Here is a 17,394-nt window from a genome sequence, read left to right on the forward strand (position 1 = left end):
GGCGTTATGCAAGGAATTTAATTGCGTCTTTTAAATTACTCACATACACATTAGCATATAAAGTGATTACATAATTGAAGTTAACACGTTCAAACATTAACGGCAACTCCACTCACGTGCTAAACAGCGTGGGGTCTCTAGTGAACTCGTGCCTCAATGTGCCAGAGTCTCTGCCATCGGAGATTTGACAAACCTCGAGGCGGCCGCGAAGGCTTCTCCCAGCAGAAGAAGCGCCACGTGGGACCGTGCACTAGGGAATCCAGCGGCGTGAGCGCACGTAGCTGCGGACCCGCCAGCCCAAGTTCGATCCGCAGCCAGGGCTCACGTGAGTGGCGAGTGAACAACCGAATCCGGTCCCAGGTGGCCCCTTCTTCACCAAAGCCGATGTGTTAGACTCACCCGCAAGTGCCACCGTGGGTGAAGTATGGTCAGTCAACACCACGTTACCAACGCAGCCTTGGAGGAGACATTCATCCAGCAATGGATTGACAAAGGAGGGCACGTGTGTTCATCAAATGTTGCATAACACTTACACGAAGAGACGATACTGACAAAGCTTACACGGTGCAACTTACAACGCACAACCTCAAGGTGACCCACCGCCTAAACACTGCGGTGGGGCTCGCCCCACGATCGGCTTGACTCGCGAATAATCCGAACGGAAACACAAATACTGACGGCGTTCGCATCACCTGCGCGCCATTGCAGCACCAAGCGCAGGCGAGAGGAGCGTTGTCACGCCGCCTGCCAGCGGATTAAAGGGCACCGCGGCTGCGTTCCCATCACGCGACTGCCTGAGCCAGAGCCGACGACTACGTGGCGGGTGCTGGCATTGACCCGGCACCACCATCACCACCGCCGCCAATGCGCGTCCCTTTGGCCCACCCGGGCTCACGCGGCTCAACGGCCAAGTCGCTCTCGCGGTGGCCCCCCAACTCACAACAGCCCCCCCCCCCCCACCGAGAGGAGCTGGAGCCAGGCCTCCTGGCAGCTCCTGGCAGTGCAGTTTTTCCACTTGGCGTCGCCACTCGTGTCTTATTAACACGCGGTAGGGTACGCGGCCAGTACGGTAATGATTACGAAAATATTTGTGTTGGGGTTAGGCCACGTGGTTACGATCCAGCGAAATGTGTGTCGTCAAGAACCCTCCACCACCCGAGACGACCAAACAAATGAACTCGCCATGTTACGCACGAGCGGTTAACGCGGCAATTGCCATTGCAGCTCGCTTGCCCGGTGAAATTTAAGAGTCGCTCAATTACGCCACCGCTGAGAAAGAGTTATGCGTTACAAAAACACAAGACTAATACCTCTACCTTGCTAAATGCGTTACAGCCAACGAGTCCTAATGGCTCACGAAAAAAAACGTACATTGCAACATCACGCACTTCTGCTTTCATCTGCTCTAAGGAGAACTAAAAAAGGGGGGGGGGGGGGGGGGAAACCACGCGCACTCATGGGTTCTGTGACGCTGTCGAACGCGCGTGAGTGAGCGGCGGAGGTGGTGATCAATAATCAGGGATCATAACGGTGGTGCCCGCAGGCCGCGATGAGACGTCGGCCCTCGGATAACGGCTCTGCCGTGAAGGGCACGGCCAACGGTTTGATCAATGTGGCCTCTACGGTTGAGTCCCTAACAGCCACGCAAATCCGCCAAGAGACGGACGGATGGGGCTAACAGAGGTCGTGCACAAACACGTTCAACGATGGATGGAAGGCGTCACGTGGGTACGGGGTGCGAGTATTGGCTACGTCTACTCTGAGTGGAGGTGTGTGTCGCGCCTTCACAGAGACTGGGGGCGAGGGGAGATGAACAGCCACGCCTCGCGTGAGAGCCGCCCTCCAGCATCTCCCAAAGTCTCCGAGCGTGGCTGCGTCCCCCACCCCTCCGGGCAGCACCCCGTGGCGCCGGGCGGCACCCCGTGGCACCGGGCGGCACGGACGCGCCCTCGCCAGTGGCCACGTCTCCTCGGCCCTCACTTGCCGAGCGGACTCCGGTGCGTTTTGTCATAGCTCACGGCGCTGTTGGCGCCGCCGCCTGCGGAAGGAGAGAGCGCAGAACGTCGGCGAGAAGTCCCGCAACTCCACAACGTGCGCGGCCCTCTCAATCCACTGCTGCACGAGGGGGGCCTCCCCCGCAATCCGCGAGGATCGTGGGGGATAATTGGCCACCCTTCAACACGCTGGGCGGTGTGCGAGCGTGATCGTGTGAGCACAGAGGTACGGTACAACAGTGGGTTTTGCTGCACTGCGCTCCGCTGCAGGCAACGTAGCTCGGCAGCAGCCTACAGCGCCTGTTGTGCGTGGTGGCCGTCGCCCATCGGAGCGCGGTCCAGGGCTGAACCCCACCGAGCTTCTGAGGCGTGATGAGACTCGTTTCGTTCCGTATGATTTGGTGACTGCCGGAACCCGGATGCGGGACGCGCGCAGGGATGAGCGAATATCACGGCGAAAGCCTCTCTCTTGGACACGGCGCGGTGGTGGGTTCGCGGTGGCCACGTGTGCACAGCGGTCGAGACTCACAAGGGGCTGCGGTGGTACCGCAATGCACGCAGGTCAAGGGATGCCAATCGAGTAACTTGAAGGTAATATTTTTAGCATTGGGATATTTGGCCGACACGCGCTACATTCACTGTGTGCGCGTTTTCTTACGAGGGAAGAAAACCAGGGAAGCTGGGCAACCCCCGTCCAGAACGGGGGGAGAACAAACTCCTTCCAAGAAGGTCCCCGAGTCAGGAATGAAACCAAGGCGTTTCTTGCCGTGGGGCACCACCGCATTTAGAACATTTCCAACGGCGTCTGTGGACTTGAAGGAGCTGCACCTACCGGAGGGCTCTTTGCGAAGCCTGTGCTTGTAGCTGTGCGGGTCTGCGGTGGGGAACAACACGCCCAGTGCGTTATTAGCGCAGTGCCGTCCATCATCGCCATTCAGCAACAACAACAAGGAGTGGACGATGGCAGCAGCCTTCACGCGGCCCACTCTGTCAAGTGAGAATCCACGACGAAAGCCATCGATGCGAGGAGCGAACATCGACCATCGATCTCCCGGTCTCCGGAGCGACAATACGACCCACGATGACAGCGATACGCTCCGCTGCTCCTCACGCGGTTGTCTGCCTTGACCACCTGAATGTGACATTGCAGTTGTTTCTCTGCATCGACATCAGCCGTACGAAAGAAGAGGAACTACGAGAAGACGAAGAAGATCCCATGGCCAGGGCACACCAGCTCTGCGCCACGTGACCGCCGCACACACAACCCGGACCTGAGCGAACGCCACCGCAGAGTTGGCGATGTTTACACATTGACCACAATTTGTGGTCAACTTTTGTGGCAAGTGCTGCGAGCGATAACAACCATAATAGATCGCGTAAATATAAACGTGTCATTAATCCGCCACCGCCCAATACAGCCATTAAGTAAGGTTTGTCACGGAAATAAAACATGACAATTACTTACTGCTTCAGCACACTGTTATGTTGGAGTGTAAACCCACAACATTTACAATTCGAGTACGACGTTTCGCTGGTGATTACATCCAGCTTCATCGGGCGATTATCCAGCATCGTGTAGACTCAGCAACCCTCGCGAGAACCTATGAAGGCCGCCACGGCACACGAGGCGGCGAGTGGAATGTCGATGTTTACACACCGCACAACGTACTAATTTGAGGCCGAGTCGACCCATGTGCCCTATGCTTCCCGCCTCCACCAACCCGTACTGACCTCGGGTTGTACTCAAGTCGCCCCCACGGCCTGCCCGGGGTGTGGATGCCCGCATGCAGCAGTGTGTTCAATGAGCGAGAGCGGCGCTGCTCGGAGCCTTTGGTGGTCCTGCGGTGCCACCTCGTGGCGATACCGGAGAACTGCAGGCGGTCGCGGCGCGACCTCGTGGGTGGTTGTCTTAAACTAAACTCTGATTTAAAGCTTTCGTGACTGCAGTAATTCATATTCTTAGTTTTTTCGGTAAAGTCACGTTGAAGAGAAACAACAAAATAACAAAATATATATAAAACAATAAAAAATTCTCACGACGTTTCGACCATAACTCAAACGGTCATCATCAGGTTTGAGTTATGGTCGAAACGTCGTGAGAATTTTTTATTGTTTTATATATATTTTGTTATTTTGTTGTTTCTCTTCAACGTGACTTTACCGAAAAAACTAAGAATATAAACTAAACTCTTTTTTTATTTCACCAGGTAGGGCCCACTGAGCTGTAGAGCTCATTTTCAGAAGTGACCTGGCCACAAATGATAGCTCAACGAAGTGGCTTATCACATGAACATTTCTAGCAGCCAAATACTCTAAATGCATGTTTCTAAATGCGGAGGGAAAAACATGAAAACCCGGAAAAATAATCCTCACGCCCACGAGGAGACCACGCAAACTCCAAATAAACAGCAGCAGGCATCAGGGTCGGGAGCGAACCCACGACCTCCTGCATACCAGGAAAGGTAGTCCACATCTCGTTACCACGGCACCTTTATGGCTCTGAGTACTGCAGTGTGAATGTCTCTGTGTGGGGGGCAGTGGCGCACTGCGCTACGAACCCGGCGACCCGAATTCAATTCCCTAACAGCTTACGACCAAAATACCAGTGGACTCAGTACCTGGTGGCAATGTGTGTGTGAAACACACACATTGCCACGATCGTCACCTCAACAACACATTATGTCGTCGTAACTCTCATATCTACTCGTAGTTACTACGTAAAATCTTAAACCCATCTCACGCTCTGCCTCTGATGCCGTAAAACGCCGTGCACCGCGGGTCCCGGTGACGGCGCGGGCGTTACCTGCGGGCGTTATCTGCGGGGGTTACCTGCGGGCGTTACCTGCGGGGGTTACCTGCGGGGGTTACCTGCGGGCGTTACCTGCGGGGGTTACCTGCGGGCGTTACCTGCGGGCGTTACCTGCGGGGGTTACCTGCGGGCGTTACCTGCGGGGGTTACCTGCGGGCGTTACCTGCGGGCGTTACCTGCGGGCGTTACCTGCGGGCGTTACCTGCTGGCGTTACCTGCGGGGGTTACCTGCGGGCGTTACCTGCGGGCGTTACCTGCGGGCGCTACCTGCTGGCGTTACCTGCGGGCGTTACCTGCGGGCGTTATCTGCGGGGGTTACCTGCGGGCGTTACCTGCGGGCGCTACCTGCGGGCGTTACCTGCGGGCGCTACCTGCGGGTGTTACCTGCGTGCTCGCGCTGTTTCACGCACTGCCCGCGGTTGGGCAGTCCGAGGGCCGGGTTGCCCGGGCGGATGATGTGGCACTCGTAGCCCGTGGGACACTGCAGCGGCACGTCGCCATCCTCCGTGGTGCTGCACGCCTCCGCTGTGCCGCACACCACACACCCCACACACACCACACGCATCACACACACACCCCACACACAACCCACACACACACACACACACCACACAGACACCCCACACACATCACACACACACAACACACACCACACACACACCACACACACCACACAGACACCACACAGACACCACACACACCCCACACACCCCACACACACCCCACACACACCACACACACACCCCACACACACGACACACACCACACGCATCACACACACACCCCACACACACCCCACACACACCACACACACACCCCACACACACCACACACACACCACACACACACCACACGCATCACACACACACCCCACACACACCACACTCACACGACACACACCACACACACACCACACGCATCACACACACGTCACACACACCACACACACATCACACACCCCACACACACCACACACACACACACACCACACACACACCCCACACACATCACACACACACCACACACACCACACACACACCACACACACCACACACACACCACACACACACCACACACACCACACACACCACACGCATCACACACACACCCCACACACACCCCACACACACCACACACACACACCACACACACCACACACACACCACACGCATCACACACACACCCCACACACACCACACGCATCACACACACACCACACTCACACCACACACACCACACACACACCACACGCATCACACACACCACACACACACCACACACACCCCACACACACCACACACACCCCACACACACCACACACACACCACACACACACACCACACACACCACACGCATCACACACACACACCCGACACACACCCCACACACACCACACACACACACCCTACACACCACACACACCACACACACCACACACACACCACACACACCACACACACCACACACACACCACACGCATCACGCACACACCCCACACACACCACACGCATCACACACACACCCCACACACACCACACACACACCACACACACCACACACACACACCACACGCATCACGCACACACCACACACACACCACACACACCACACACACACCACACGCATCACACACACACGTCACACACACCACACACACATCACACACCCCACACACACCACACACACACACACCACACACACACCCCACACACATCACACACACACCACACACACCACACACACCACACACACACCACACACACACCACACACACCACACACACCACACACACCACACGCATCACACACACACCCCACACACACCCCACACACACCACACACACACCACACACCACACACACACCACACACACCCCACACACCACAAACACACCACACACACACACCACACACACACCACACCACACGCATCACACACACACACCCGACACACACCCCACACACACCACACACCCTACACACCACACACACCACACACACACCACACACACCACACACACCACACACACACCACACGCATCACGCACACACCCCACACACACCACACGCATCACACACACACCCCACACACACCACACACACACCACACACACACCACACGCATCACGCACACACCACACACACACCACACACACCACACACACACCACACACACACCACACACACCACACACACCACACACACCACACGCATCACACACACACCCCACACACACCCCACACACACCACACACACACCACACACACACCACACACACACCACACACACCACACACACACCACACGCATCACACACACACCCCACACACACCACACGCATCACACACACACCACACTCACACCACACACACCACACACACACCACACGCATCACACACACCACACACACACCACACACCCCCCACACACACCACACACACCCCACACACACCACACACACACCACACACACACCACACACACCACACGCATCACACACACACACCCGACACACACCCCACACACACCACACACACACACCCTACACACCACACACACCACACACACACCACACACACCACACACACACCACACGCATCACGCACACACCCCACACACACCACACGCATCACACACACACCCCACACACACCACACACATCACGCACACACCACACACACACCACACACACCCCACACACACCACACACAAACCACACACACACCACACACACATAACACACCCCACACACACCACACACACCACACACACACCACACACACCACACACCCCACACACACCACACACCCCACACACACCACACACACACACCACACACACACACACACCACGCATCACACACACACCACACACACCCCACACACACCACACACAAACCACACACACACCACACACACATAACACACCCCACACACACCACACACACCACACACACACCACACACACACCACACACCCCACACACACCACACACACACCACACACACACCACACACACCACACACACACCGCACACACCACACGCATCACACACACACCCCACACACACCACACACACATCACACACCCCACACACACCACACACACACCCCACACACACCACACACACACCCCACACACACCACACACACCCCACACACACCACACACACCACACACCCCACACACACCCCACACACACCCCACACACACCACACACCCCACACACACCCCACACACACACCCCACACACCCCACGCATTACGCACAACCCCGACACCCCACACCCCCTACACCCCATGCACCCCGCACACCCCACACACCCCGGACACTCACACACCCCACACACCCCACACACCCCACACACCCCGGACACTCACACACCCCACACAAGCTACACATCCCACACACCCCGGACACTCACACACCCCACACATCCCGGACACTCACACACCCCACACAAGCTACACACCCCGGACACTCACACACCCCACACAAGCTACACATCCCACACACCCCGGACACTCACACACCCCACACAACCCCGACACCCCACACACCCCGGACACCCACACACCCCACACACCCCACACACCCCGGACACTCACACACCCCACACAAGCTACACACACCCCACACACCCCGCACACCCCACACACCCCGGACACTCACACAACCCACACACCCCGGACACTCACACACCCCACACACCCCACACACCCCGGACACTCACACACCCCACACACCCCACACACACCCCACACACCCCACACACCCCGGACACTCACACACCCCACACACCCCACACACCCCGGACACTCACACACCCCACACACCCCACACACCCCGGACACTCACACACCCCACACAAGCTACACACCCCACACACCCCGGACACTCACACACCCCACACACCCCGGACACTCACAGACCCCGCACACCCCACACACCCCGGACACTCACACACCCCACACACCCCGGACACTCACACACCCCACACAAGCTACACATCCCACACACGTCAAGCGCACCTCGTCAGCAGGCCATTTATTCGCTGCGCATCTCGTTAGGGGTCTGATTCGCGTGTTGTGAACGTCAGATCTTTGGCACGAATCTGCCAACATCTGGCGTCGCGTAATTGGAATGGGCCCTGGTGCACGTGACTGCATGCGGCCCTCCCTTTGTCCAATTTTGTCCAAAATCTATTCGTAGGCCGGCGTCCGGGTGCCTTCTGGCATGTGGTCCCCATCGCAGTTGCACCGTCTGCACACTCGAACTTTCTCTGGGATCGCTTCTTAAACGGACCTTTGTTCGTCACATCAGGAGTCGGTACTTTCCCCACCGCCTCTGCCACCGAGAGTAGGGTTTGTCGCATGACAGTTGCGTCGACGTTCTGTTCAACCTCAGAGCTAGAACTTAGCCAAAATTAAGTTCAAAAACTAATTTAACGTCTTGGCTATTTTTGTGCGCGCAGTCATTGGTAACCAGGCTAAGCCCATCAACTCACCGCACTCGGGACCCCCGATTTAGCCACCGATATCTGGATTCGAATCCAGAATCTCGGTGGTGCCAGCGCAGCGCTGCGACCTGTGAGCCACGCGGGGCCCCTCTCAGCAGAGCTCTCACCTGGGAGGACCTCCTCGGGACCGTCGAGCAGCCAGCCGTTGCCTCCGAGCCAGCGCGGCTTTGGCTGCACGAGCCAGTCCAGCACTGGAACACAAAGTCACACGCCGGACTCAAACTCAGCCCGCGGCAGGTCGTGGGGCTTACCCACTGCGCTTCATTTCTCCCTGATCTATGGGAGGCTGGAGTAGGTGGCAGGTGACGAGTAGTAGCCACTACCATAGCGAAGAGGGGGGTTATACTGGATGTGGTGTGCCGGGTTGCTGACTCGTAGAGATCCGTATAAATTGATACCCCGATCGTATCGTATTGTATAATATCAGAGACGCTGTTAGCACACTGAAGCTTGCAATCCGGAGGCCACGGGTTCGATTCCATCATCACAACAGCTGTCACGTTTCTTAAATCCCCTCGCCTCTGTCCACCCAGCACCACAGTCGAGCGCCAAATCACGTGTGGTGGGGTAAAGCGTGGGGCACTCCCGGCCAGCGGCTAAGAGCAGACCGAACACCAGCCAGTGGAAGTGCTCTGGGCGAGGGCACTTGCAGGGCTGCCCCTGCACCATCACCAGGCGGTAGGGTTCGTGGGGGAGGGAGGGTGGGGGCGGGGGGATGGAGGGTGGGGGCGATGGAGGGTGGGGGCGGGGGGGATGGAGGGTGGGGGCGGGGGGGAGGGAGGGTGGGGGCGGGGGGGAGGGAGGGTGGGGGCGGGGGGAGGGAGGGTGGGGCGGGGGGGATGGAGGGTGGGGGCGGGGGGGATGGAGGGTGGGGGCGGGGGGGATGGAGGGTGGGGGCGGGGGGGACGGAGGGTGGGGGTGATGGAACCTGGGGGTGGCGGCACGGGCTCGAGGCAGGCGTAGCTGCAGCCGTTGTAGCAGCAGCGCTTTGTCTGTCCGCACTCGGAGTTGGCTCGGCAGCTCGCCACCTCGCAGGCGCGCTCCGGGAGCCTCTGCGGCGGCGGGGGGCAGCGGTCGCTGCGCTGCTGCTCCGGCGCCTCCGCCTCGTAGTCCTGGCCCTGTGCGGGCACGGCCAACGCCACGGGGCGGGAGCGCGCGGGACGGTCACACGGGGCAGGGAGGCACACGGGGGGGCAGGGGGGCACATGGGGGGGCAGGGGGGGCACATGGGGGGGCAGGGGGGGCACATGGGGGGGGCAGGGGGGCACACGGGGGGGGCAGGGGGGCACACGGGGGGGAGGGGCAGGGGGGCACATGGGGGGGGCAGGGGGGCACACGGGGGAGGGGCAGGGGGGCACACCGGTGGGGGTGGGGGGGTGCGCGGGGTCGTGCATGAAAAACGGTGGTGGGGGTCACGCCATGGCCATCGTGAAGGAAACTCTCAACAAATGTTTCACGATAAAGAGCCGGGTGGCGGTGGGGGCTTCGCTGCTGCTGCTGCGGCTGCTGCTGCGGCTGCTGTTGCTGCGGCTGCTGCCGCCTTGCCGCTGTTCCTCGCCTGTGGCTCCTCTCTCTACGAGCGCGGGCGGCGCCGCGTTATGAGTTGAAATTAAAATCGGATTGAGTGTCCATGTGATCTGCTTTTGTCTATTCACCAACCGTGGCCAGCGTAATGAAGTGTGGTCGATTAACAACCCCACCCAAATGTGATCCACACGGCATTGCGAGGCCCTCATCCAGCAGTGGAGTGACAGCAGGCTGTACTACGCCCTGGCGTCTCTCCAGCCCCTTCTCCCTGCGTCTCTGCGTGTTTTGTTGAAGTCCCCAGGAGTTGTATCAACAGGCGAAGGACCCTGAGGGAGGGGTGTTAGTTTCAGGTCCTCAATCTAATGCACGTTGAACTTCTTTCACACCGTACTTAGCCAACCGTGCTAATCGGAGGTGCGGGGAAAGGACAACAGGAAGAATACAGCACCACTCACCCCCATCACCCTGTTAGACTCCCCAGTAAAAATTGTAGAGTCCTTCCGCTTCCTGGGCACTATTCTCTCCCGGGACCTCAAGTGGGAATTGAACATCAGCTCCCTCACCAAGAAAGCTCAACAGAGGATGTACTTTCTACGGCAGCTGAAGAAATTCAACCTGCCAAAGACAATGATGGTGCAATTCTATACAGCGATCATTGAATCCATCCTCACCTCCTCCATAACCGTCTGGTACGCTGCTGCCACTGCCAAGGACAAGAGCAGACTGCAGCGTATCATCCACACTGCTGAGAAGGTGATTGCCTGCAATCTACCAACCCTCGAGGACCTGCACACGACAAGGTCCATGAGGCGAGCGAGGAAGATTATGGCCGATTTCTCCCACCCTGGACACTCTCTGTTTCAGCTACTCCCCTCCGGCAGAAGGCTTCGGTCCATCAGGACCAAAACCTCACGCCATAAAAACAGTTTCTTCCCATCTGCTGCTGGCCTGTTAAACAAGGCCAAGGGCTAACACTGTTTTTAACATTTGATCTACATAACGACACCTTGCCGATATTAACTATGTTACCCTATTTGTATTTTTTATTTTTAAATTATATCTTAAAGCTATTTTATATTCGATATGTATTTAATTTTATATACTTCAGCCCCTTGGTGTTAGACTTTTAACCCTTATTATAGTAAGACTTGTTTAAAACTTATTTAAGATTTTAGATTCCTATATGTTGAATGTATGCACCATCCTGCCAAAGTAAATTCCGTGTCGGTGTGAACTTACATGGCGAATAAAACCCTTTCTGATTCTGATTAATAATCCCACTCCACTCATCCCACTCCACTCGTCATTGTCATCAGGCTGCCCTGTTGCCTCGTCGTTTCGCAAAGCCAAACAGCAGAGGGCGCCAGTGGCCAGCGCCCGATGTCAGTTTTGTTATTTTATGACTCTCATTCAGGCTGGGACGCCTTCACCGAGTCTCGTGACTCGTTCTCACGAGGATCCTGCCAAGTTTCGCAGTGCGCAGCAATGAGCTGCTTTGTCTCGTCCAACTTAGCAATTTGCTGTATCATATTTTTCTACGCACAACGGCCTACTCTTGCCAATCACGTCACGGGGATCTTTAATAACCACCATCACCACCACAGTATTAACCAGGGCAGCCGCTGGACTGAACCGTTAAGCTCTGCAACAATGATGGTCTCAGAGAGGGCCTCTCGGCTCTGCGGGGCCACCACAACGAAGGTGGCACGGAGGCGAACCGCAGCAGCCTCCAGCAGGATGGGAGTGGTGGTGTCGAGTGGTGGTGTCGAGTTGTGGTTGTGTTGAGTTGTGGTTGTGTCGAGTGGTGGTGTCGAGTGGTGGTGTCGAGTTGTGGTTGTGTTGAGTGGTGGTTGTGTCGAGTGGTGGTATTGAGGGCTCATATCAGTGGCGTGTGAACAATAAAACTTCCCACAGACGATTCACGCCCGCGTTTCGTGGGAGACACGGGGCGAGACTCCCGTCTGCTCGTCCCTTGTCCGGGTCGTCGTGGCTGTGACCTCTGTGTTGTCTGCTTGACGTCATGATCTATATCTTTGATCTCCACCAGTCGTGGTCTTGGGTTAGTGACTTTCATTCGTGGCCTTGAACGCTGTACGTGCACCTCGATGTAGTGACCTCTCAATGTGCCCTTAAAGCGGTGGCCTCCTTGCCGTGACGTGGAGGCCGCAGCCTTGAGGTAGCAACCTTCTGGCCGTGACCCATAGGTCATGACCTCTGGCCGAATGCGTTGAGAAGGATTGAACAGATGGAGCTTTTGTGTGAGTTATTGTGTGAAGACTCTGTATGTTGGATAAGCATTGAGGAGGTAAAGCGTGGAAAGTCATGGACAAAACACGCGTCTTTAATTAATATTAACGATTATACAAAGTTGGAGAATAAAAACAAAAATACCCTTTGGTAAAAGTGCCCTGCTAAATATGCTGAGAATGTGGCATTCTCAGAAGGTTCCCAGAAGGTTCTTGCTGACAAAGCTTGTTTTGTGTTAAAAGTCCCCCGTGTGTGCGAGGCAGGGTGGGGCGGTGGCATAGCGGTTAGCGCATCGAGCTGTAACCCGGCCACGTGAGCCAGATCCTCAGCCAGGGCCAGTGAGTGATATCTGCATCGGACCTGAACTCCTCTGCCTCACCAACCGGCACCGACCTGCATGTGCATCAACAGTTCTGTTATGTCATAATAATCACTACTATCGGCAATCCATGATCCGCTGCTGGATGAAGGCTTCCTCAAGGCGATGGAACAATCCACCTGGCGCCTGGTTTTCACGCAACCTGATTTTTAACCGCTCTGTATCCCTCCACTGCGGTCCTCTGGAACGCGTGCCCGTTCTTTGGCAGGGACTCCTGACATCTCTATTTATTTGTTGACCGTCTTTGTGTAACGAATCGGCCGCCAGTGTTTATAGAAGCGCAGGCCAGGCGGCCCTGCGGGGGGGGGGGGGGGGCGATGGGGGGGGGCATCTGGTCGTGGCTGTGCAGCCAGCAAATATGTAAATAATCCTAGAAATACCGAGCTCCCTTTGAGCTCCCTTAATTTACGATCCCAAATTATGATTGTGGTCACAGAGCGCCCTTCATCATTTCTTCAACTACACCCGGGAACGGGCCTCGGACTGAATAACGAGACTCCTTTTCAGGAGGGTCCTGTTCAGGGTTGCTGGGCTGCTATAGTAGACGTGACTAGTAGCAGCCGCTGCCATAGCGCGTATGAATGGATGTGGTGTGCCGGGTGCCGAACTGTTTCCCGGGTCGCCTGGGCTGCTCCCTCCCAGCGACCGCGGGGAATCCCCGCGTGAAGAACCTCTGGGCTCGCCTACGTGGGCTGAGAGGTCTCTCTCCTGGACGTTAGGAAAGGCCGAGTTGGTTGGGCTCTAGGGTCCGTCGGGAAAGTCGCGAGCTCACAGAGGAGTTTCGCGTGGGGAGGGGGGGCGGGATTTTTGAGGGAAGAAAAGCCTCGAGAAGGGCGGGTTTGGAGAGTGAGACAGGGAAGGAATTGCCTGAGAGAGGGAATGGTCTAGAGATGGAAGGGATGGTCTATGGAACGCATAGTCCAGAAATAAAGGAATGGTTTAGAGAAGGAGGGGATGGTCTAGAGATGGAAGGGATGGTCCAAAGAGGGAAGGAGTCAGATTAGGAGGGAAGGAGCTAGCGAATGGAAACGGGCGCGTGTCGAGGGAAGAATGGAGGAAGCGCCCTGCACCCTGGCGGGTCCCGCTTCGCTCGCGAGGGCTGCAGGCAGAGTGAGAGGGCCCCCTGGGCAGGGCGGACAGACCGGTCCCTGGGGCCCCGGAGGGGCGAGCGGTCACGGGCCGTGCGTGAAGGGGCCCGGGACGGGGCTGAGACGACTACCAGAGACTGCCTCGATGGCCCCTGTTCAGGACTTACACTGCAGTATATGCACACGCTGTGGCATAGACTGTATGCAATATAGACTGTATACATGAAAAGAGGTTGTGGGGCTACGATGTGGGCAGCAGAGGGCAGTGGAGCAAACTCCATTATCGCACCGTGCTCCTGCGCATCCACGTCTATTCCTGTCCGCCTTTGCCCACCCAGTGAAGTATAGCCAAATAGCCCCTTCGAGGGGAGGAGGCCCTCATCCAGCAGTGGATTCATGACAACGGGGCAGAGTTGTACTACACTAGGGCCCATCGGGAGCCCATTGAGGTATACTGATCTGGTACAACATCACGTTCATCGCGATGCGTCTCATTAAAAGTGTGTTGAACTTATTTGGCGCCGTACGTAGCCAACCGTGCCCTGCGCTTACCTGTGCGAAAAGCCTCGGCTGATCCTCGGCTGATCCTCAAGACTTCTTTTCAGGAGGGTCCTGCCACCTTCTACACAGTAGTACTCTTGGCATGTGCGGCCAATCACACTGATGAGACTTTGGCGTCGCGTGGAGGAAACCGGAGCACTTGGCACGGCGCACAGACCGATTCAAGAATCCACTGGCTGCACGTTTCCTGACCACCCCATCCGCAGCCCAAGCCTTTCGCACCTGGCGATGAGTTCGCCCATAACAACAAAAGTGCAAGCGGCACTCACGTCTGCGGGGCCGGCTCGGTCGACCACGCGGAGGTGCAGGGCGCCCCTGGGAGCGTCCCGCGGCCCCGCTTCCAGCACCCCGGGGTGCAGCCGGACGCTGGGAGGCAGCAGAAGCACCACCACCAGCAGCAGCAGCATGGGGAGGCAGCCGTGGTGGTGATAGCGGCCGCTTATGGTTGAAGCTACGGACATCGCCATTCATCCACGCGGGGTCTTCCCGGCAGTGAGTAGTTGATACGTGAGGAAGAGGATGAGACGAGTGCTGGGATCCGTGTTGCGCTCGTCACACTACGTTGACCATTGATGATGGGATGAGGAGACGAGGAGGACACGTCCAGACGGAACGGAAATCCTCGACCTGGTCGGCGAGATCTGGTGAATGAGACACGCGGTTGAGCCACAAGCACGTGTCGGCACCACCACCACCACAACCACCACCTCCGTGGACGCGCTGCGTGAGGCGGGCGGGTTGGAGGCACCGGGCCGGGACGCGACGTGCAGGATGGTGCACGCGGTAGGCGGTGTGACCGCCGGGAGGGGACGGGGGAGGTGGAGAGAGGAGGCGGGTCGGGGATAGAGGGGGGGGCGCTGTTCCCTCGGGGAAATCGCGGCACGAGGCGGGGTAAGAGAGGGACAGGGGGTGGAGCGGGGAGCGCGGTGGAGGCTGGTGGTGGTGGGTGGAGGGTGATGAAGGAGGCTGGCAGAGATGGAGGATGATGCTGGTGGTGGCGGGGGAGGCTTGGGAGTGGTGGTGGTGGTGGTGAGATGTATTTGTGTCGGGGTGCCTTTGCCGAAGCACTGCGTCGCGTGTGTAATTTCACTCTGGGGCCGGAGTTGTCCGCTCCGCTTATACCCCACGGCGTGGCCATCGTAACTCATGCGATGGCGCGTGCCTACGCGACCCTCCTCGGTGACCCATGCCGCCCATGACCCGTTCCACCTACAGTGAGGGAAAAAGTATTTGATCCCCTGCTGATTTTGTACGTTTGCCCACTGACAAATAAATGATCAGTCTATAATTTTAATGGTAGGTTTATTTGAACACTGAGAGACAGAATAACAACAAAAATCCAGAAAACCGCATGTCAGAAATGTTATAAATTGATTTGCATTTTAATTAGGGAAATAAGTATTTGACCCCCTCTCAATCAGAAAGATTTCTGGCTCCCAAGTGTCTTTTATACAGGTAACGAGCTGAGATTAGGAGCACACTCTTAAAGGGAGTGCTCCTAATCTCAGCTTGTTACCTGTATATAAAACACTTGTCCACAGAAGCAATCAATCAATCAATCAGATTCCAAACTCTCCACCATGGCCAAGACCAAAGAGCTCTCCAAGGATGTCATGGACAAGATTGTAGACCTACACAAGGCTGGAATGGGCTACAAGACCATTGCCAAGCAGCTTGGTGAGGTGACAACAGTTGGTGCGATTATTCGCAAATGGAAGAAACACAAAAGAACTGTCAATCTCCCTCGGCCTGGGGCCCCATGCAAGATCTCACCTCGTGGAGTTGCAATGATCATGAGAACGGTGAGGAATCAGCCCAGAACTACACGGGAGGATCTGGTCAATGATCTCAAGGCAGCTGGGACCATAGTCACCAAGAAAACAATTGGTAACACACTACGCCGTGAAGGACTAATATCCTGCAGTGCCCGCGTGGTCCCCCTGCTCAAGAAAGCACATATACATGCCCGTCTGAAGTTTGCCAATGAACATCTGAATGATTCAGAGGACAACTGGGTGAAAGTGTTGTGGTCAGATGAGACCAAAATGGAGCTCTTTGGCATCAACTCAACTCGCCGTGTTTGGAGGAGGAGGAGGAATGCTACCTATGACCCCAAGAACACCATCCCCACCGTCAAACATGGAGGTGGAAACATTATGCTTTGGGGGTGTTTTTCTGCTAAGGGGACAGGGCAACTTCACCGCATCAAAGGGACGATGGACGGTGCCATGTACCGTCAAATCTTGGGTGAGAACCTCCTTCCCTCAGCCAGAGCA

The 17,394-nt window shown here is 56.8% G+C and overlaps 1 protein-coding gene across 1 annotated transcript; it reads right to left on the reverse strand.

The window, feature by feature from the left end:
• Positions 1-3: 3 nt before the first annotated feature.
• Positions 4-16,914, reverse strand: WFDC1 (WAP four-disulfide core domain 1). Its single transcript, XM_032957800.2, has 6 exons — positions 15,388-16,914; positions 10,245-10,434; positions 9,424-9,507; positions 5,188-5,328; positions 2,827-2,868; positions 4-2,038 (listed from the first exon to the last, which is right to left on the reverse strand). Exons 1-6 carry the CDS (start codon positions 15,583-15,585, stop codon positions 1,977-1,979), a joined length of 717 nt encoding a protein of 238 aa, XP_032813691.2. The 5' UTR covers positions 15,586-16,914; the 3' UTR covers positions 4-1,976.
• Positions 16,915-17,394: the final 480 nt, after the last annotated feature.

Source organism: Petromyzon marinus, chromosome 20, assembly GCF_048934315.1.
Source record: "Petromyzon marinus isolate PM22_M1 ecotype Great Lakes invasive population chromosome 20, UKy_Petmar_22M1.pri1.0, whole genome shotgun sequence".
NCBI lineage: Eukaryota > Metazoa > Chordata > Hyperoartia > Petromyzontiformes > Petromyzontidae > Petromyzon > Petromyzon marinus.

Excerpts from the sequence above, each read along its gene's own strand:
- WFDC1 (XM_032957800.2), bottom strand. The coding sequence starts at position 15,585 with ATGGCGATGTCCGTAGCTTCAACCATAAGCGGCCGCTATCACCACCAC. Across the intron at positions 2,869-5,187 it reads GAAACAGCGCGAGCACGCAG|ACCCGCACAGCTACAAGCAC; the intron begins GTAACACCCGCA and ends TCCCCACCGCAG. Across the intron at positions 2,039-2,826 it reads GCTTCGCAAAGAGCCCTCCG|GCGGCGGCGCCAACAGCGCC; the intron begins GTAGGTGCAGCT and ends CTCCTTCCGCAG.